This window comes from Sorex araneus, chromosome 6 (assembly GCF_027595985.1).
Source record: "Sorex araneus isolate mSorAra2 chromosome 6, mSorAra2.pri, whole genome shotgun sequence".
Lineage (NCBI taxonomy): Eukaryota > Metazoa > Chordata > Mammalia > Eulipotyphla > Soricidae > Sorex > Sorex araneus.
The window spans coordinates 166547441-166568881 of NC_073307.1; the positions used below are offsets into that span (position 1 = coordinate 166547441).

Consider the following 21441-nt stretch of genomic DNA (forward strand, 5'->3'; position numbering starts at 1 on the left):
CGGCCGCGTGCAAGGCAGACGCCCTCCCCGCTGTGCTCTCACTCCAGCCCACCCCCCGTCCCCGCCCGCTTTCCTTTCTTTTTCTTTCCCCCACCTCTTTTTGGGTTTTGGTTTGAGTTTGGGGCCACACCGGAGGCACTCAGGGGCCACTCCTGCCTCTGCTCAGAAGTCACTGCTGATGGGGTGCAGGGAACCAGGTGGGGGGCCCGGGATCAAACCCGGGTGGGCCGCGTGCAAGGCAAGCGCCTCCCGCTGTGCTGTCTCTCCCGCCCCAACTCGGCTCTGGGGCGGTGGGGCCGTGGGTGGCCCCGGGCACGCTGCCCCGCCCCGCCAGGCTCAGGGGCCTGAGAGTGATGCCGGGAGGGCAGGACGGGCGGCCACCGCGTCCCCCGGCCTGGGCTTCCGGGGTGGGGCTCGGAGCCGGGCGTGCGGCCCAGGAGGTGGACCAGGCGGGACGCGGGCGAGCGATGGGGACGCTGCTTCGGCTCGGTCACAGTCCGGCCCTCACGGCAGATGGGGCGGGGGCAGGCCCAGGCCCGGGGCGGGAGACTCAGGGACCCCCGCGGTGCAGATCTGCCCCCCAGCCCAGTCTCCCCGGGCCCTGCACATCGGGAGCCTGCAGGGGTCCCTGCTGGACCTGCTGAGGACCGTCCGGCCACTGTCCTCATACAGCACAGGGAGGCCACCTCGTGCTGTTGTCGTCTTCTGTGAGGCCACCTCACACTCCTGTCACCTGACACTCTTGTCACCTCGCACTCCTGTCACCTGTGACTGTCACCTCACACTCCTGTCACCTTACGCTCCTGTCACCTCACACTCCTGTCACCTGACACTCCTGTCACCTCGCACTCCTGTCACCTTACGCTCCTGTCACCTCACACTCCTGTCACCACCGGGACTGTCACCTCACTCCTGTCACCTCACTCCTGTCACCTGTGACTGTCACCTCACACTCCTGTCACCACCGGGACTGTCACCTCGCACTCCTGTCACCTGTGACTGTCACCTCACACTCCTGTCACCTGTGACTGTCACCTCACACTCCTGTCACCACCGGGACTGTCACCTCGCACTCCTGTCACCTGTGACTGTCACCTCACACTCCTGTCACCAGTGGGACTGCCACCTCACTCCTGTCACCTCACTCCTGTCACCTCACTCCTGTCATCTGTGATTATCACCTCACACTCCTGTCCCATGACTGTCACCTCACACTCTTCTTACCTCACACTTCTGTCACCTCACTCCTGTCATCGGTGATTATCACCTCACGCTCCTGTCCCCATGACTGTCCCCTCACGCTCCTGGTCCTGTCGCCTGTGACTATCACCTCACAGTCCTGTCACCTCACACTCCTGTGCCCTGTGATGTCCCCTCATGCTCCTGTCACTTCCTGTGCTGTCCGTGCGCTGTCCCCCGGCTGCTGAGGCGGGGTGTGTGCACTGGGCGGCCGGGGCCTGAGGCTCACGCGGCTCTCACGGGTCTCACCCGTCCCCTCCGCTGCTCCCGGAACAGCACGGGCTGGCCCTGCGGTGCCCGGCGGATCCTCACGGTGCCTCCACCCCTCCCCGAGCTCAGGGGAAGGCTGAGAAGGGGGCCGCGGGGGCGGAGCCGGGCTGGAGGTCAGAGAGAAGAAGCGAGGACCCGGCCCGCCCAACTTCCCCCCCCTCGCACCCGCTGGCTGGGCCCGAAGCCCAGGCGTCCCGCCCTGTGCCTCAGTTTCCCCGCGCTGACTCCGGCTTCCTGCCTGTCCGCAGCCGCCACCTTCATGGAGCACTGGAAGCGGAAACAGATGCGGCTCAACTACCACTGGGACCTCACAGGCTTCGAGGAGGAGGAGGTGAGACGGGGTGCTGCCCCCCTCCCCCCCCGGCTCCCCTCACCCCACCCCGGCCCAGCCCGGCCCCGCGGCTCCAGGCGTCCCCCTGTTAGAGGGTCCTGGGTCAGGCGCCTCAGAGCAGCTCCCCGAGAGAGGCCGGCACCCGCCCCCCGGGGTGGGGGACCCCCCCCCCCCGGCTCCCCCAGAGGCCTCGTGCTGCTGCTGCTGCGCCCCGGGGCTGCCAGAGGGGGGTTCAGGACGGCCTCGAGCACAGAGCCAGGGCAGGCCCCAGGAGGGGGGGACGGGCTCCCGAGCACTGCACAGAGGCAGGCGGGCGCTGGCACTGCCTCGGGTGACGCCTGTTTCCAGACGAGCCCCGCAGTGGGGGTCACTAAGAAAGTCACTCCCAGGGGTCTCAGCCCCTGCACCGCCCCCCGTGCCCGTCCCCAGCCTGCTCCGTGCCAGCTGCAGCGGCGGGCCGGGACTGTGGGACCAGGGAATGGGGGCCAGGCGGCCTCGGGGGGCCGCATCTTCACCTCTGCAAGGCCACGACCAGCCATGGCCCCCCCATGGCCCCCCTGACCCCTCTGGGCTCTGTCCTGTCCCCAGGCGGAGAGGCCGAGGCAGGGCCACCCAGGCATGGCCCTGGGGGTCAGGAGCAGGACGGGCCTGCTCTTGCAGCCACCTCAGTCCAGGGGTCCAGGGGCCGAGGCCACTGTGGCCGGCCTCTCAGTGTCACCTTCTTGTGAGGTCACAGGGGTGGATCTCGGGGGACCCCAGGACCCCTGTCCGTGATCCCACCCCATGAAGGCTCAGAGCGGGGCTGGGGGTTCTTTGAGGAGCTGCTAAGGCCCTGGGGCCACCTCGGCATGGCCAGAGCCCGGCCGGCGGATACGGTGGACAGTTCCCCAGCGCCCCTGGACCCACCGGGACTCGGGCAAGGGGGTCCCCGAGTGCTGGTCCCGGAACACCCCCCCCCCCGCGTGCCCGAGGCCCGTGCCCTGGGGGCCAGCCCCGAAGTAACCGAACCTTTTTGTCTTTGTTTTCACGTTTCGGGGTCCCCGCAGGAGGCCGTCAAGGTTTGGAATTTTCGTCTCCCTCCGCCCCCACTTCCTGTCTCCCGGGAGAGGGCCCCCCTCTGGCACCTGTCACGCCTCTTTCCTGCCGCGGCGCCCCCAAGCGCTGCCGCCACTGGCGGGGGCTCGCTTCCCCCCCTGCTCTCCCGCTGGTGACCCCGTCTTCCTTTCCAGCGCCCTCGCTGCCGGCCGGTCTCGGCCCTGACTGCTTGCTCGTCTCTCTGACCCCCGCTCTCGCAGACGGGTCTCGGGGGCCAGCTCACGGCCGGGGCGTCACGGAGGGCCAAGGCCGTCGGGCGGCTCCGCAGCGCCCGGCTGCCTCCAGATTTGGGGTTCCCAGGGTGGGCGGCGTCCAGGGCTACGTCCCGGGAGGCCTAAATTGGAAGTCGTGCCCGCAGCCTGCTGTGAGCTGGCCCCCCGGGGTTCGAGGTGAAGGGCGTCCGGGCGCGGGGCGGCCCGCGCTCACAGCCCCCCGGGGGCCGTCTCCTTGGCAGGACCACCCGCGGGCCGAGTATGAAGCCAGAGTGTTGGAGAAGTCACTCCGGAAAGAGTCCAAGAACAAAGAGGTACGGTGGCCGCGCCGGGAGTGGGCCCCTCCCAGACGCAGAAGCCAGTTCAGCAGTGTAGACCGGGTCGCCCTGGGAGGGGTCGGTCAGGACCAGTGTTCCCGGCTCCTTCCTCCTGAGCACTGGAAATGGGTGGGGGCGTTCGCTGAGTGGAAGCAGCAGGAACTTTCCTAGGACCGGCACTTAGAAACCTCCGCTCTGGACTCAGCAGAGCCAAGGAACGGGCCTGGCTGGTGCCAATAAAACTTTATTTATAAACACAAGCAGAGGGCCGGGTTCGACCGACCCCTCTTGCTCCATCCTGGGGCTGATCTCAGAGCCGCAGCCCTCCCGGCCACACCCAGCCGCTTGGCCCTTCCCCAGGTGCCCTGAGCCGGGGCCGCGGGCGGCTCTGGGAGGAGGCAGGGACGCTTGCCTGTTCCCTGCTTGGTTTGGACGCCGAGGCTGAGGGGAGGCAGAGCCGTGACCTGGAGTTTCCGAAGCGAATTTCTTCCTTTCTCCCCAAACCTTGCTTCCCGTCTCCTGCCAAGACCCGGCCTCAGAGGCGCTTGGCGGGTGTGTCGGGGAGGGCGTTTGGCAGGCCTGGCCCTGCGGTCCCTGCCGGGTGCGGGTGTGGGGGCGGGAGGGGCCTCGGGTTCCGATTCCTCGTCAATGCTTCCCGGACAGGGGCTGACCGTGGGCAGCCGTGGGGAGGTGTCCCGGGACCCCTCCTCGGGCCAGCTCCCCCAGACAGCACGCCACAGCCCCCCAAGGCCCGAGCTGGACCCCCACAGCACAGGGCTGTGCGTGCTGCCCCCAGCCCAGACCGTCCCGTCCATCTTGCCCTCGGGAGGCGCCGAGGATGAGTGTTTTAGGGGCGTGTCGCCCGCTGGGCCCCCTGGTGGCCCTTCCCCCCTCGGGGCTCGGTTCCGGGGACAGGATGGAAAGCGGGTCTCAGTGAGTCACCTCTGCCAGCACCTCTGACCCCCTAGCCCTCCCCGGGCCGCTCACTCCCGCCCCGCGTCCGCCCTCCGAGCCAGAGGGATGGACGAGCCGAGCCTGAAGCCCCCCGGGGCCCCCAGGCCTGTGGTGCCCACCCGGGGCGAGACTCCCCGCTCGCCCAGGACGGAGAAGGGCTCGAGGCCGTTCCCCAGTGTCCCGGGTGCCCATAAAGGGACGGAGGGGCTGGGGGCGAGACCGCTCTCCCCACTCTCCTCTTAGTGCTCTTACTTCATTCGCCCCAAGAAACCCCCCCAGGCTTCCTGTCCCGCCCCCAGCAATGGTGCCACGTTGGGGGGGCGGGGGGGAGAGGGAGGCCCGGCTGGCCCCGGCTGGCCCCGGCTGACCCCGGCTGACCCTGGCTGGCCCTCACCATCTCCTGGGGTCGGCTCTGGGTGCAGCTGTGAGCTGCTGGGGGTATGTGGCCCTCGGGGACATCCCGGCCTGTCCCCAAGCCTCGGCCCTGCGGCCTGGCCACCCTGGTGGCCTGCCCTGCGGGATGCGGTCTGTGCCACCCAAGTGGGTTTCTGGGCCTCGGTGGTACCTGAACAGCCTTGGCAGCCGGAGCCTGGAGGCTTGGACCTGGGACGGGTGGGGGGTGGGGGCGTGGCTTGGGCGCCCCTGGCCCTGCCGCCTCCCCCCACTCTGCTCTCTTGTTCCCCATCCGCCCTCAGAAGCGCCGGCATGTGCCCGAGGAGGCCACAAACCAGTGGCAGCGGAGGGTTAGGACGGCCCTGGCAGGGGTGAAGCTGGTACTTGTCTTTGGGCGCCTCGAGGCTGCAAGTGCACCGGCACCTGCGCCCCGTGTCCCACAGCCGCGCCTGTTGCGTTTCTCGCTGCCCTTCACCCCTGCCTGCCTCCGGCCTGCACCCAGCAAGCCGCCGTGTGTGGGCTGTCACTGCATGAAGGCTGGGCCAGCTGCTGGCCTCACACAGCCCGCGGGGTCCCGGGCCCTGGGGGCGCGTGCATGCCTCCCGGCCCTGGCATGAGCAGCCTCGGACCCGGCCCCCGCCCCTGCCAGGGAGCCCCAGGCGAGCGCGGCCTCTGACCCTGGTGTGCAGCTGCTCGTCACAACATGCCCGGCGGCAGGAAAGCCACGGAGGGGTGGGGTGGGGTGGGGTGGGGTGGGGTGGGCGGGCACCCACCCCGGGACCCCCGCGGAGCCCTGCGCAGCCCAGACGCTTCTGGAACACCCCGTGGGCACTCGCGCCGCCTCTGCAGGCGCCCCGGGCGGCTGCCGCCCTCGCGCCCCGGCCGGCCCGCTGACCCTCTCTGCTCGCAGACGGACAAGGTGAAGCTGACGTGGAGAGACCGCTTCCCCGCCTACGTCACCAACCTGGTCTCCATCATCTTCATGGTAGGCCCCGCCCCCGCTGGGCGCCCCGACTCTGGGGTGCCCCTGGCAGCCGGGCCACGGGACCCCGAGGCCGCTGAAACCTGCGGGCGCGGCAGGGGGCCGGGGGTTAGCGCAGGGCAGGGGCACGGCCGGCTCCCGGCCCGGCCCCACCAGGAGGGGCCCCGACGCCCCTGAGCACTGTGGGGGGGGGGCGACAGTGCTGCCCAGAGGCTGCCCTGAGACCCCCAAAGACCCAGAGGTCCCCCCAGAGTCCCCCGCCTGGCCTCCTGCAGGAGTCACCCGCAGACTCCGGGCCCCTGTGCTCCCTGCTGCCGGCCCTCTTGCCTGGAGGCCGGGGCCACTGCACATGACTGTCCCCACGCCCGCCCGAGCTTTAGGGCCGAGTCCGGCGCCCGCCCGGCCCTGGTGGAGGGACTTTACGGGCATCAGGAGACTCCGCCTGTCACTACATGTGGGGAAACTGAGGCTTGAGGTTAGCTCCCCCCCCGCCCCCCGCCCCAGGCCGACCTTGCAGGCCAGGCCTCCCAGAGCCCCCGGCCACCCACAGGCACGGCCCGTCCTGCTGCTCCAGGCCAGGCCAGGCCAGGCCCCTGCGCCGGTCACTGAGAGGGAAGGCCGGAGGGCGGCCCTCGGGGGCCCAGACGCCACGTGCGGCCTGTCCCTGGGGCCAGCGGGCACCGCCTGCGAGCACTCGGCCCCCCCACGGGGGCGAGGAGCAGGACAGGGACTGCGGAGGGCCTGCGCCCCTGGCTGCCCTGCAGAGAAGGACGGTGTCACTGTGGCAGGCTCAGCGCAGGGGCCGGCCCCGGCGCCCCGAGTGGCCTTCGTGGGGGCCGGGGGCCGGGAAACAGCTCGGAGAATAGTGTGTGGCTGCGCGAGGGCGCCCCGAGTGCGAGCCTGAGCCACAGGGTCCTGAGCCACAGGCGTGCGACCCCCACTCGAGCACCAGGCCAGGAGTCACCCCTGATTTGTTCCAGTTTTTCCAGTTTCCCCCCAAACCAGACATAATGGGAATCGAGTCGGTGGGACGTGCGCGGCCTTCAGACCCCACCCCCGGCCCTGGGTTCGGGCCCCTCCTGCCCACAACAGGGCTGCTCGGCGCCAGCCTCACCTCCGCTCCCTGGAGGCAGAAGCTGGTGGAGGCACCGGCCCGTTGCCGTCCTTCCCCGGAGAACCCCCTGCCGCCCGCCTCAGCCCAGCCCTCCCAGAGGCTGGGAAGTGGGCAGATGTCCTGCCCAAGAGGGCCACAGGCCAGGAGTGACCGCTGCTCCTGGACGCCCGCTCCTGACAGATGAGTCACCTCTGTCCACCTCCGGGAGCTTTTTTGGTTTATTTTTTTTGGGGGGGGAGGGTGGGGGGACAGAGGTAGGGCTTCCTCCTGGCTCTGCACTCAGGAATCCCTCCCGGCAGTGCTCGGGGGACCCTCCAGGGACTGGACCCGGGTGCCATCACTCTGGCCTGCTGCTCTGGGGCCACACCTGACAGTGCTCAGGGCTCACTCCCGGTGGGCTCCGGGGACCCCACGAGGGGCTGGGGCCCAAACCCGCCTCAGCGCCGTGCAAGGCCCGCGCCCTGCCGCTGTCCCGTGTCTCCGTCCGTGATGGGTGGGCACCAGTCCGCATTCCTGGACGGGCACACTGTGGCCCAGACACACCAGCCCCGGCTGGCTCGGGCCCCGGGCGGCTGAGGCCCCCGCCCTGGGCCGTGCCAGCCCTCGGCTGAGTCAGCGCGCCCAGCTGCACCCCCAGAGCCGGCCCCGGCTCTCCCGGCTGGAGGCTCCCTGGGAGGAGCCCTTGGCAGCAGGGAGGGAATTTCCAAGGAAAGCCCGGTCGGGGCTGGCCCAGAGCCGCCCCCACATCCGCCATGAGCCCCTCCGCCCGGGTGTGGTGGGAGCAGTCCCCGAGGGCGCGGCCGGAGGCTCTTAGTCATGGCTGCGAGCGGGACATGCTGTCTGGAAGGCCGAGGGCCAGCACGGGCCTGAGTGATGTGGGCACTCGGCCCTTCCCTCCGCCCTGGGGGTCAGATTCCCGGCCTTTCTGGGGGGCCGGGACAGCCGGTGCATCCATCTGGAGGGAGCACGGGCCCCACTGCCCCCCCCCCCCCCCAGCCACACCTGCCCGAGCCCTCACGGAGCTGGGCGGGGCAGGGATGGGGCACGGTGCCGGCTCGAGCCTCGCAGGCTTCAGGGCCGGGACCCTCTGCCTCGGGGGGCTGCGGGGCCGGGACCCCCTGCCTCAGGGGGCTGCGGGGCCGGGACCCCCACCTAGTGGGGCTGCGGGGCCGGGACCCCCACCTAGCGCCTGCCCACTCCGCAGATCGCCGTGACCTTCGCCATCGTCCTGGGCGTCATCATCTACAGGATCTCCACGGCGGCCGCCCTGGCCATGAACTCCTCGCCCTCCGTCCGCTCCAACATCCGGGTGACGGTCACGGCCACGGCTGTCATCATCAACCTGGTGGTCATCATCCTCCTGGACGAGGTGTACGGCTGCATCGCCCGCTGGCTCACCAAGATCGGTGAGTGCTGCCGCGGCACGGGGCGGGGGGCGGGGACAGTGGGCAGGCCTTCCCCCCCCCCAGGGGGCTCACGTGTCCCCCCTCCAGAGGTGCCCAAGACGGAGAAGAGCTTTGAGGAGCGGCTCATCTTCAAGGCCTTCCTGCTCAAGTTCGTCAACTCCTACACGCCCATCTTCTACGTGGCCTTCTTCAAAGGCCGGTATGGTCGGGGGCCACGGCGGGGGGGAGGGCAGGGGCCAAGACAGTCAGGACCCAAGCTGGGTGGGTCCTGGGTCACTGGGACCCAGACGGGAGGACCCCAAGCATAGACACCCCAAATAGCAGGAATGCAGATGGGGGACAGATGGGGGACAGATGGAAGGGACAGAAAGGGGGAAAGACGAGGGGACAGACAGGGGGATAGACAGGGGGAGGACGGGGAGAACCGATGGTGGAGGCAGAGGGGGACAGACAGGGGAGGCAGGCTGTGGGGGGGTCAGTCGGGGCCCAGCTTGTGGACCCAGGAGCCCCCACTGTGGACAGGGCTGGGTCCCGGCTGAGGACCCCAGGGGGATGGTGAGAGCCAGGGCCAGTGCCCGGATGTTTCAGGCCCCCCCCACCCCCACCGGGCAGACTGTGAGCCCCCAACCGGCCGCTCCTGTCCAGTGTGACGACGGGACAGACCCGGGACCCCCTGCGCCAAGCCCCCTCCCACCTCGGAGCTCCATGAACCGCCTCGGGGTCCAGGGCCCCTGAGGGTATCGGAGAGGGAGGAGGGGCCGGTGTCTCCTGGTCACCCCGCAGCCGCCCCCCTCCCTGGGGGTCCCGAGCACACATCCCCACTGGGGGTGCCCGCTCCCCCTCCCCCTCCCTCCTGGGTTCTCCCAGAGGCTCCGCCCTCTCAACCCCCCACCCTTGCAGGTTTGTGGGGCGCCCGGGCGACTATGTCTACATTTTCCACTCCTTCCGGATGGAGGAGGTAAGTGGGGCACCGCCCCCCGCCCGGCGGGGAGGGACGCACCGCAGACCTCGGCTGGGCAAAGATGCCCCCGGGCGAGGGGTGCCCGCTGCCGTGCCCGTTTACCCTGACACGGGCCACACACCCCAGGCGCCGGCACTGGCTGCTCGGGATCCGGCTGGCACGGCTGAGTCCTGACCCCCAGGGTGGCTCCGGCTGTCAGCCCCAGGCGCCCCTTTGGGGGCTGCCTGTGCGTCAGGGGGCCTGGCGGAATCTCCCAGAATTACTCTGCTCATGGCACTTAAGGGACTGGGTCCATGGCGAAGGCGCGGGGAGCCCGCGGTGGCCTTCAGGCACGGGCTGATCTAGCTCCCTGGCGCTCGGAACAAAGGTGTGCCCTTGTGTTGGCACTGGACCCCCAGGACAGGAGCCCCCGCCCAGGAGTGGACCTTCGCAGCAGCCGCCCCCTGCAGCGACACCCCAACACCTGAGCAGGCCCTAGCAGGGGTGTGTGGGTGGGGGCCGACGCTTTGGAGGCGAACAGAGCAGGGGCACCACCACGCGTCCCCGAGGCCAGGGTGCGCAGGGATGGCCCGAAGAGCCTTGCTCAGGACTGGCAGGTGGACGCGCCGGCCGGGCCTCGGCTCAGCACCCAGGGAGCCCCCAAGCCCACGGGGTCACAAAGCCGCAGGGACGGGCCCTGGGCCTGAGAGCAGGGCAGCTGCTGTGGGAGCCCGAGCAGCCCACTGACGCCCCCCTGCACCCTCCCTGGGCCTCCTGCCTTGCAGGGCTACCTGGTGGGGGGGGCAAGGCTGGGATCCTTCCCCTATTCTGGAGTCCGGGACAGCTGTCCCTGCTGTCACCAGTCATCTAGCTGTCACCTGTCACTCGTCACCCCCGTCTCCTGTCACCCAGTCACCTCCTCCCCCAGCTGTCACTCTGTCCCCCGGCTGTCACCCTGCCTCCCTCTGTGCCTGCCTGTCACCCCATCACTTCCTGTCCACCTACTGTCACCCAGTCATCCCCTGTCCCCAGCTGTCACCCCACTGTGGCTGTCTGTGGACTCTGGGGGCTGCGGCCTCTCCCCACCCTGCCGCTGGGTCAGACCCAGGCCAGCTGCCCTGCAGGAAGCCTGGTGCTGAACAAGGCAACATCCCTCATGCCGGGGTCCACACGTGGAGTCTTCTGCTGCTTTGGGGGCCACGCCAGGAAGGGCTGGGGTGTCTCTGGTGAAGGAGTCCTTGGCGCCCTGGCCGGCCCTGCCCAGCTCTCCCGGGGACACATCTGACTGCGCCGTGGGGGGGGATGGGGGGGAACCCCTGCGGCAGGGCGGGGCGGGGCGGGCGGGGCTGAACCGTGTCCCCCGCAGTGCGCGCCCGGGGGCTGCCTGATGGAGCTCTGCATCCAGCTCAGCATCATCATGCTCGGGAAGCAGCTCATCCAGAACAACCTCTTCGAGATCGGCGTCCCGTGAGTGGGGCGCGCCCGGTGCGGGGGTCCCCTGGGGCACCGCCCTGCGGGCGGGTGGGGAGTCAGCCCCCGGCTCGGGGTCCGAAACGCGGGGCCCCGCCGGCCTGGTCGCCGCGGGGCTCAGCCGCGCGTCCCCCAGGAAAATGAAGAAGTTCATCCGCTACCTGAGGCTGAAGCACCGCAGCCCCGCAGACCACGAGTACGTGAAGCGCAAACAGCGCTACGAGGTGGACTTCACGCTCGAGCCCTTCGCCGGCCTCACCCCCGAGTACATGGAGATGAGTGAGTGCCCCCCCGCCACCCCGAGGCCACGGAGATGAGTGGGTGACCCCTCCCCCGCCACCCCGAGTCCACGGAGATGAGTGGGTGCCCCCTCCCCCGCCACCCCGAGGCCACGGAGATGAGTGGGTGACCCCTCCCCCGCCACCCCGAGTCCACGGAGATGAGTGGGTGCCCCCTCCCCCGCCACCCCGAGGCCATGGAGATGAGTGGGTGGGTGTCTTCTGCTGGAATCAAACCCATAGGAGCCAGGGGTGACAGGTAGCTCCCCGACTCCCCGACACTCCTGTTATGATCCAGGGTGTCGGCCGCCCACAATAAAGCCGGCCTGGGATTGGCTGAGGGAGGAGATCTGCACTGGGATTGGCTGAGGGAGACCCGCACTGGGATTGGCTAAGGAACGAAGACCTGCACTGGGATTGGCTGAGGGAGGAGATTTGCACTGGGATTGGCTGAGGGAGATCTGCACTGGGATTGGCTGAGGGATGAAGACCTGCACTGGGATTGGTTGAGGGAGATCTGCACTGGGATTGGCTGAGGGACAAAGACCTGCACTGGGATTGGTTGAGGAGATCTGCACTGGGATTGACTGAGGGATGAAGACCTGCACTGGGATTGGCTGAGGGAGATCTGCACTAGGATTGACTGAGGGATGAAGACCTGCACTGGGATTGGCTGAGGGAGGAGATTTGCACTTGGATTGACTGAGGGAGACCCGCACTGGGATTGGCTAAGGAACGAAGACCTGCACTGGGATTGGCTGAGGGAGGAGATTTGCACTGGGATTGGCTGAGGGAGACCCGCACTGGGATTGGCTGAGGGACGAAGAACTGCACTGGGATTGGCTGAGGGTCATTACTTTGGGAAAATGAGCTCCTTAAGCCCAGCAGCTCCCGCCCTGCGCCAAGCAGGTGTGGCCACGCTCCCAGCACACGCATAGCTGCGGGCGACGGGAAGAGCCGGGGCTGTGCTGCCGGCCAGCCTCTGCGTCATCCCTCGAGCCCAACCCGCCCCAGCAACCCGCTCATCCCTTGGTCTCTGTCCTCCCCAGCCACCCCCCGCCCCTGCCCTTCTCCAACTGCCCATGGCCACATTCAGCCCGGTGCCTGCGTGCAGCGCTGACCGCCCCCCACCCCTTGCACCCAGACACTTGTCCTCCCTCTCCCCGGCCCGGAGCCCCCAAAGCCACCTGTGGAGGGAGAAGGCTGGGAGCCAGATGCTGGGGCCCAGTTGGTTGGGGGAGCCGGACACCGGGGACTCTCGGGGCTCCAGCCCCAGGGTCAGTACCCCCAGCAGACCCAGGTGTGACGAGTGCCCAGCATGGGCGTGCTCAGATGGCCAGGACCTCGCCCACCAGAAGCGCGTCGGGGCTTCGAGCGCCCGGGGGCCCTTGCTGACCCGCCGCTCTGCCCACAGTCATCCAGTTCGGCTTCGTCACCCTGTTCGTCGCGTCCTTCCCGCTGGCCCCGCTCTTTGCGCTCTTGAACAACATCATCGAAATCCGGCTGGACGCCAAGAAGTTCATCACGGAGCTGCGGAGGCCGGTGGCCGTCAGAGCCAAGGACATCGGTGAGTGAGGGCGGCCGTGGGGTCCTGCGCCCCAGCTGGGGGGCTCCGAGCCCTAGAGCCCATCAGGGCTGGAAAGGGGTAGGCTTCACCCAGTGTCCCGCTCGCCCTGCCTGAGAGGGGTCAAGAAGCTGTGAGCGGGGGAGGGGGGTGGGGGGGCAGAGTGGAGGTCAGGGATGGCCACTGGCCCGGGTAGCATTGGTCTTGCAGACCTGCCCGCCCTCTCGTGGGGCCTGGTGGGGCCTGTCTGGCGGCTGCGGCAGTTTCCCACGCCCCGGAACTGACCACCCCTCAGAGGCCCTTCTTGCCCTGCCCGGGAGTGTCCAGAGAGCAGCCCAGCGAGGCCCCCTCTCCCAGGGCTCCCGAGCACAGGGTTCCCGCTCTGCGCCCCTCCCCGCTTGGCACCCAGGCGCGGAGCTGTGTCGCCTGGAGCTGGTCCTGGGGCCCGCGAGGGGCCCGGGCGGATCCCAAGCCGCGTTTCCAGCGGGAAAGGCTGTGGCCAGCAGTGGGCAGTGCCCGGGGCCCCGGGGAAGTGGCTTTGCCCTGGAAAGCGGCCCCCGTGAGGACCAAGAGGCCGGGGGGACGTGCCAGGCTCCTGGACTGTGCTGGGGGACCTGGAGGCCGTGCCCAGTGGCACGGAAGACAAGACGCAGCGGCCCTAGCGCTGCCCGGCTCACAAAGGGCCGATTCTCAGGCCGCGGCCCCTGGCCAGCGGCCTGTGTTTGCCTTGGCACCTTCCACTTGGCAGAGCCCTGCCCGCCCTCCCCGGGCAGCATCCTGCACCCCCTGCCCCCGGAACAGAAGGGAGCCCAGAGTGGGCCCCTCGGTCTCCCCCTCCCTCCACTCACCCACCCACACCCTCCTCGGACCCATGTCCCCGGGGGTTGCTGCGTCTCCCCCCCCAGTTCTGGCTCAGCTGCTGGCTTCCGGGTTCCCGGGCCCTCGGCGGAGCATGTAACCTTTCCTTGAACAGGAAAGCAAAAGCTTTTGTATTGCTTCTGTGATCCATGCACAGCCCCAGGGGACCAGAGCCCCGGTGGCCCAGTGGCCCCAGGACCTTTGTCCACAGGACCAGGAATGGGAGTGGGGTTCTGCCACAGAAAAGCACCAGCCCGGTGGGGAGGGAGCCTTGGCGAGAGGCCCTGGGCACCGGCCCATGCCCTCTTGGCACCTGCTCCCCCCACGACCTGACCTTTATTGAGGGGAGAGGGTGTTTGGGCCACTCCTGGTGGTGCTCAGGGCTCGCTCCTGGCTCTGTGCTCAGGGGACACTCCTGGCGTGCTCAGGGCACCGTATGGGGCGCTGGGAGTCAAATCCAGGTTGGTCACATGGAAGGCCAGCATCCTGCCCGCCGTCCTGTCTGTCCGGCCCCACTGACCCTGACCTTTGACACGCAGCTCACGTGCTCCCTGCTTCTTCCCCATAGGCCTGGCGTGTGTGGAGAGGGGCCCTGTGACCCGGGCCGGGGCGGGCGCACTGTGCCGAGTCTCTGTACAGGAAGTCGCGAGGTTCTCCCCAGAGCGTACACCCCCTGGGTCCCAGTCAGAGCTGAGGCTGGGGCGAGCACTGTCACCGGGGAGGCTCTGGATGCCCAGAGAACCGGCTCCCACCTGATGCCTCACCTGTAGTCCCAGCTCGGGGTTCGGGACCCGGCCCCTAGGCTGCTGATGGGATCCCATCGAGGGCCCCCGCCTGGACAGGAGTCACTGTCCAGGGTAAGAACCAACCCCAGCACTCCACAGTACCCGCTGAGCACAGAGCCAGGAGCAGCCCCTGAGCACTGCCGGGCATGGCCCCCAAGGAGACAGAAGGATGCAGGCAGACTCATCCGGGCACCTTCTGTCGCCAGCCCCTTCCGTGCCCCCATCCTGCCTCTGCCCGCCGAGCTCAGGTGCTGTTCCCAGAGGGGCCCCTGCTGCGACTCCCCCTGCTCGGTTCACCCCCACACCAGTGCGGGGGTCTCACACTCGGGCCATCCACGCAGTGTCCACCCTGGCTTCCTTTGATTTGTCGTCTGTGGGGGTGTGGGGTCCCCAGGGATGCCAAGAGGCACCCGGCCACACGCACGGTGCCAGGGGTCAAACCCACAGCCCTGTGCACGCCAGGCATGTGCTGCGGACCTTTGACCGTGTCCCCAGCCTCTTACTACTGTCCTGGGAACGTTGGGCCCCCTGCGATTTTGGACACGCCCCCCTGCCCGTTAGTAGACGTCTGGGTTTAGACATACTCACAAGGGGAGTTTGCTCTGGAGACCCGAGCCGCAGTGCAGCCTGCAGGGGGCCACCAGCTACGGCCAGATTGTCCCGGAGACAAGCCTGCACACCTGGTAACTGCAACTGAACTATGGTGGGCGTTGTCGGACAGACAGATGGAACGATCAGTGTCGTCCCCCTGGCCCCAAACACGCTGCAGGAATCTGGCCTGTGGGAGGAGTCTGATTGGTGGGCGGGGCATGACTGGTGGGAGGGGCATGGCAGAGGAGGAGTCGGCTTTGTGGGAGGGGCCAGCTGGTGGGAGGAGTCTGTTCTGTGGGTGGGGCATGGCTGGTGGGAGGAGTCTGCTTTGTGGGTGGAGCCAGATGGTAGGCGGGGTCTGCTTAGTGGGAGGGGCATGGGTGGTGGGAGGAGTCTGCTTTGTGGGAGGGGCCAGGTGGTGGGAGGAGTCTGCTTTGTGGGAGGGGCATGGGTGGTGGGAGGAGTCTGCTTTGTGGGCGTGTTGCTAGCAGTTCTGGCTTGGGTGTCACTGGCTTTCCCTGGGTGACCTGAGGGTCCTCTGTTACACTTGGGGGATCACCATCTCCCCCACCGACTGCTGAATGAAGGAACGGGGGTCGGGGGTGCACCAGTTTGGTTGGTAATCAGCCATTTATTCAAATCGGCATTAGTTACAGAGAAACCATGAAGGGTGGGGGTCACAATTACACATAGGTGCGATTGAACGTTATCATAAACAATGAACAGATGCAAAACCCTTCCTTCAGGGGAAGGTGTCTTCTAAGCACTCAGCACTCTAGATTCCTGCCAGGAGACCCGCCCACGGGTGGAATTCCATCTGAGGGCGTATTGCTCTCCCCTTTCCGTAGCCAGAATCCATTTAAACAAGCATCTTGAATTTACTTCTTAATAATATTTCTAGTCATGTTATATGGACACAGTAAGAGATATATTAAGCTTAAAGGGTGGATCTCGGGGCTGGAGCGATAGCACAGCGGGGAGGGCATTTGCCTTGCACGTGGCCAACCTGGGTTCGATTCCCAGCATCCCATATGGTCCCCCAAGCACTGCCAGGAGTAACTCCTGAGTGCAGAGCCAGGAGTAACCTCTGTGTACTCTGGGTGTGACCCAAGAAAGGAAAAAAGAAAAAAAGAGTGGCTCTCCTGGAGACATCTCACTGTATATCCCAGACCACAGTCCTCAGGCCAGTGTAGACTTCCTAACCCCAGCAGGGTCCTTATTCAGTTACTTCTTTTTGGGTCATGACAGAATTTGTTCCATGACCACGCTCTTAGCTTATTATACTTCTCATGGTGCTTAGCCTGTCCCTTTTCGATGCCAGGGTAGTTTGCGGCTTGTCCTGTGTCCATCCAAGTCCCTTGCCAGGACCCCCCTTTTAAAGTGTTAGGAAGGAAGGGCAACTGAGGCTTAAGTCACGTAAATATGATGGATGCTTAGGAGTAAATATTATTCGTAGTCGATTAACTCCCGTGTTATAAAAGCATTAACTATCTTCCTGTGTCTCTACAACAAGGACATAGCTCTAAAGTAAACTCTGCAAAGGACATAAAGGAGAGAGAAAAGCAATATTTCACTGACATGCACAAAATCCAGAGCCTTCAGAAAAATCTGACTTTATGAGTCACAGGGCCTGATTTGGGGATATTTGTAATTATCAGGGAGGGGAAGATGAACTCAAAGTAGAGGTTAAAGATAAATAGCTTTGAGGCTGGAGCGATAGCACGGCAGGTAGAGCGTTTGCCTTGCACACAGCTGACCTGGGTTCGATTCCCAGCATCCCATATGGTCCCCTGAGCACCGCCAGGACTAATTCTTGAGTGCAGAGCCAGGAGTAACCCCTGTGCATCGCTGGGTGTGACCCAAAAAGAAAAAAAGAAAAGATAAACAGCTTTAAGGACTGGGAGTGCCTGATGGGATTGGGTGTGCCTCTGGAGCACTGTGGTGGCTGTAACTCAGTAAACCTAAGCGCCCTGCAAGGGGGGGGGACGGGGGAGGAGGGGGAGAAAGGACAAACCAATCTTATTTAATAATTAAATTGCTTTGGACTGTAATCCAACAGGTAGGGCCTGCTGGTGGGAGGAGTTAGATTTGTGGGCGGGGCCTCATTTGGTGGGAGGGATTAGCTTTGTGGGAGGGCCTCATTGGTGGAAGGGTTTCTGTGGGCGGGGCCTGGGCGGTGGGAGGAGCCTGGCTGAAGGGCTTTCTGGGCTGGCAAGCACGGGCCCTGGGTGCGGGGCACCAGTCCGCGCCTGGGGTGCTGCACCCCTCTCCCACAGCCGCCCAGAGCCTGAAGAGTTAGCAGAGGCCCCCGTGCCCGCCACCTGCAGCCCGGGCAGCCGGGCCCAGGCCTCGGGAGGGTGTGCCGTCCTCAGGCGGCGAGGAGGAGGGCGGGGCAGCTGTGCAGGCCCAAGTGGCCCCCAGCGGGCTGGGAGGGACCCCAGGGGCCAGGTCCCCCGCAGGAGCTCTCGTGCCTGTCAACAGCCTCGCCCTGCCAGTTCTCAGGAATCCACCGCCCTTCCCGGGAACTGCCGCGCCCGCAGGATCGCGCGAGCTGGGACAGACCCCAGGGCCCGCCCTGTGCGCTCAGTGGGGTGGGGTCACCGGGGCGCCGGGTCCTTTTCCAGCAGGTCCAGTTTGGGGCCCTAAGGGAAGGCGTCTCTGGGTGCTGCCCCGGGCCTGTGGGGGACCCAGCGGGGACAGGCTGGAACCCGGTGCCGCGTGCCACTCCCTCCGCTGCGGTCCCCTCCCCAGGACCCCTGCCCTGGTAGAGTGTGCCGTTCGGAACCCCAGGCCAGGGGTCCTGCCGCGTGGGCTGTCAGGAACCCGAGCTGCACCCGGGCGGAGCCGGAGTTCAGGGGAACCAGTTCTCGGCTGGTCCCCAGAGCTCTGTGAGCGCCCGCGGGCACTGAAGTGGCTGCTGCAGCTGCCTCAGGCCCCCCAGGTCTCCTGCTCACGGCCCCCACCCCAAGTACAGCCCCACCCGGGCCGGCTCCCCCGGCCACTGCCTGCGCGGGGCTCCAGGAGCCCGTCTCAGTGGGGTCTTCGCTCCCCTCCCCCAGGAATCTGGTACAACATCCTCCGCGGCATCGGGAAGCTGGCCGTCATCATCAACGTGAGTGACAGCCGCCCGTGTGTCCGAGGACGGGCCTGGGGCCCACCAAGACGGGGGGGTGGGGGGGGCTGCGGCACCGGGTGGGAAGAACAGGAGCTCTTGGGCTGTGTCCTGGGCCCCAGGAGGGGAGGGGGACAGACAGACAGACAGACAGACGCACGGCCAACTCTGTGGTCCTGTGCCTTGTGAGAGGCCATCTGTCCCCTCCGCTGAGGCGCAGGCCTGCCCATTGCAGCAGGTTCGGCAGGGACGGCACTTGCCTTGCATGCAGCAGACCCAGATTCAGTCCCCGGCACCCCATGTGGTCTCCTGAGCCCACCATGAGTGAGCCCTGAGCACTGAGTCAGGAGTAACTTCTGAGTACAGCTTCAAAACCGATTTTATTTATTTATTTATTTATTTATTTATTTTGCTTTTTGGGTCACACCCAGCGATGCTCGAGGTCACTCCTAGCTTTGCACTCAGGAATTACTCCTGGCAGTGCTTGGGGACCATATGGGAGCTGGGGATTGAACCCGGGTCGGCCGTGTGCAAGGCAAACGCCCTGCCCGCTGTGCTATCGCTCCGGCCCCTCAAAACCGATTTTAAAACATTCAAAAATTAAATAAAAGAGGTTTGGGGTGCCTGAAACAAGGGTTTCCCAAAACCTGTCAGCCTCCCCCGAAACATTTCACTCACCAGCTGCCCCCCAGCACATGCACACGCACGAACACGCACACACACGCACACACATGCACACATGCACACGCCATGCTGTTCTCACACACGCACATGCACACATGCCTGGACACCACGTGTGTGTGCTTACGTGTCCTCATGTCATGCACATGCTTACATGCCACGCATGCATGTACAACTCACATGCGTGCACACATGGCTCTCACATTCCATGTGCCCGTGCTCGGTGTGCGCCCAGGCCAGGTGCATGGCACGCATGCGCACACCACCCCTGGCTGGGTAGCCTCTTGCGCCCCCTGCTGCCCTGTGCAGCGCGGACGCTGGGGTCCGGGTAGGCCAGGGCTCTGGGGGTGGGTGCCGTCCCCCTGCCCTGGGTGGGCCGCTGTGGGGGCCGCACTCACCCCTGTCCCCTGCAGGCCTTCGTGATCTCCTTCACGTCCGACTTCATCCCCCGCCTGGTGTACCTGTACATGTACAGCAAGAACGGGACCATGCGCGGCTTCGTCAACCACACCCTCTCCTCCTTCAACGTCAGCGACTTCCAGGCCGGCACGGCCCCCAACGACCCCCTGGACCTGGGCTACGAGGTGCAGATCTGCAGGTACCGCTGGCCGCGCCCGCCGGGAGCCCCAGCTCGGGGCGGGGGCGTCCCAGAGCCCAGTCTGGCTTCCAGGAAAATGGGACGCAGGAGGAGCGAGGTTCGTTCCTTCCGCTGGAATGTGCGGGTGGGCTTCAGGCTGGGCTCGATCCAGGCTCCTTTGTTTGCCACTGGGCCCAGCTCACCTGTCAACACAAAAGACTTGGGGGGTCCTCTGGTGCCCGTGGGGGGGGCTCGGCGGTAGAGCACCTGCCTGGCGTGTCCCCTCCTCCCAGCTGCCCAAGTGTGACCAGTTGCACCAAACTGGAAGTGTCCCGTGTTATGTGGGACGCAGTGACCTGGCACGGCCTCAGGTGTTTAGAATCTCACCCACTCGGGCAGGAGACCCCCGAGAAAGGGGGCCGGGGAGGGGGAGCCGGGCTTCCTTCTTCCCCCCACCCCGCTGCCAGCTTCCCCCGCCGCCGCAGCCCCCATGGCCAGTGTGACCCCCTCCATCCCCGGCCAGGGTCGTCCTGCTCAGATCAGACCGAGTTTTGGTTCACTCAAGAAGGGGGAAGGGCCGTGTGCGGGCGCGGATCCGAAGGCTCCTCTGAGATTGAAACGGGGTGTCTAGGCCCCCGGGTCCCCCTTCCTGCCCCCTGGGGCACAATCACGACAACATCAAAGTTGTTTTCTGCTGCCACCGTGGCAGGAGGCGGGTCGCACCAGGCCCTCCCTGGGGTGCTCCCAGCGCTGCTCAGGGCCGGTGGTGTGCGAGGTGGCCCTCACCTGTGTCAGGAAGAATATTGTGCCACCTGGTGCTCCTGCCCCTCAGAGAGCATGTCTGCCTTCCCCGGGGCACAGGCAGAGGCGAGGGAAGCGGCAATGCACACGTGCGCAGATGGAGGTGGGAACTGCCTCTGGGCATCTAGCACTGGGCTTTGAGGGGTGCATAGGAGTTTGCCAGCTGGCTCATGGTCATTTCCCAGCATCCAGAGAGCTGAGGGAGGAAGCTGTGCATGAGGCTGGGGGCTGGGACCCTGTGCCATGGGAAGGCCCAGACCAGCCCAGCCTGATCCTGTGTCCACGTTGGGGAGTCTCAGCCAGACACCTCCTGCCTGCCCGGGACCCTCAGTCAGGACCGCCATTGGCCCACAACCCCCTGGGTTCAGGGAGCTGCTCGGAGGGTCTGTGGTAGGACGGAAGAAGCCCGGAGAGGGCAGCCCTGTGCCCGGGGGCACACAGCAAGGCAGGCCTGCTTCCGGGAGACCCCCAGGCACCCAAGGCCACGGCGTGTGCAGACTGCCCGGTCTCGGGCCCCTGAGGCCCCGGGAGAAGCTTCTCCCAGTAGGCCCGGCCTCCCTGGCCTCTGGGAACACCGTGGCTGGAAGGAGGATGGCCGGGTGTGATGAGGGGCAGCAGGCGGGGCCCCCAGGGGGCTCCTTGTGGGTGAGATGCCCCGGGAGGATCCGGGACCCCGAGTGCCCTGCGAGCGCCCCCCGCCCGCTGCAGGTACAAGGACTACCGGGAGCCCCCGTGGTCGGAGCACAAGTACGACATCTCCAAGGACTTCTGGGCCGTGCTGGCCGCGCGCCTGGCCTTCGTCATCGTCTTCCAGGTGGGTGTGGCCGTGGGAAGAGGGGCAGCACCGGCCTCTGCGGGGTCCCGGGAGCCCCATCCTGCTGCCCGCCGTTCCAGGCCCCCTGAGCACTGCTTGGGAGCCCCAGAGGAAAAGCGAGAGACGCGTGTTTTCCCCAGAGCTTCCCGTTAGCACCCGACATCGCTCCTGGGCGCTGCAGAGCTCCCGGGGGACCCCCCGGACTGCACCCGGGAAGGCTCGGGGCAGCCCCAGCGCCCGCCCACCCCCGAACACTGCCCCCCAGCCGCTCCCCCGCAGCCTGCTTGGGAGCCCTGGGCGCTCGCATCGCCCTGACACCTGCCGCGGCGAGCAGGGCCTTTCCGAAAGTCGCCCGCGCTGCCGGCCACGGCTGCCGGCGCCAAGGGTCACCCCAGGAGGGGGCGTGCCTGGAACGGGTGTGATGAGGCGGCCAGGCGGCTGCAGGAGCATGAGGGGGCCGGTGGGTGGCAGGGGCTGGCAGGGCGCACGGTGGGCTGGTGGGTGCCTCAGTGGGAGGGGGGCGGGGGGGACGTGTCAGGAGCCGGGGGGACGGGGCGTGAATGGGGGTGTGGCTGGGTTCTTGGGGGCGGGTATCAGCGGTGGGTGGGGCTAATGCATGGGGCGGGGGCGGAGCGAGCACCTTGGCGCATGGCCAGG

At 66.9% G+C, this 21441-nt stretch overlaps 1 protein-coding gene across 3 annotated transcripts in view; it reads left to right on the forward strand.

Annotated features, from left to right (window-relative positions):
- The window catches only part of ANO1 (anoctamin 1), a 90418-nt gene that overhangs the window by 67485 nt on the left and 1492 nt on the right, over positions 1-21441 (forward strand). For 2 of the 3 annotated variants that reach the window (XM_055144107.1, XM_055144108.1), the window contains 13 exons: positions 1758-1840; positions 3390-3461; positions 5114-5191; positions 5722-5796; positions 8112-8313; positions 8401-8512; positions 9214-9271; positions 10620-10720; positions 10860-11002; positions 12416-12568; positions 17859-17911; positions 19006-19190; positions 20679-20784. In XM_055144107.1, coding sequence (XP_055000082.1) covers positions 1758-1840; positions 3390-3461; positions 5114-5191; positions 5722-5796; positions 8112-8313; positions 8401-8512; positions 9214-9271; positions 10620-10720; positions 10860-11002; positions 12416-12568; positions 17859-17911; positions 19006-19190; positions 20679-20784 — 1421 coding nt within the window. The remainder of the gene's footprint in view (positions 1-1757; positions 1841-3389; positions 3462-5113; positions 5192-5721; positions 5797-8111; positions 8314-8400; positions 8513-9213; positions 9272-10619; positions 10721-10859; positions 11003-12415; positions 12569-17858; positions 17912-19005; positions 19191-20678; positions 20785-21441) is intronic. The other variant, XM_055144109.1, reaches the window with a different exon arrangement.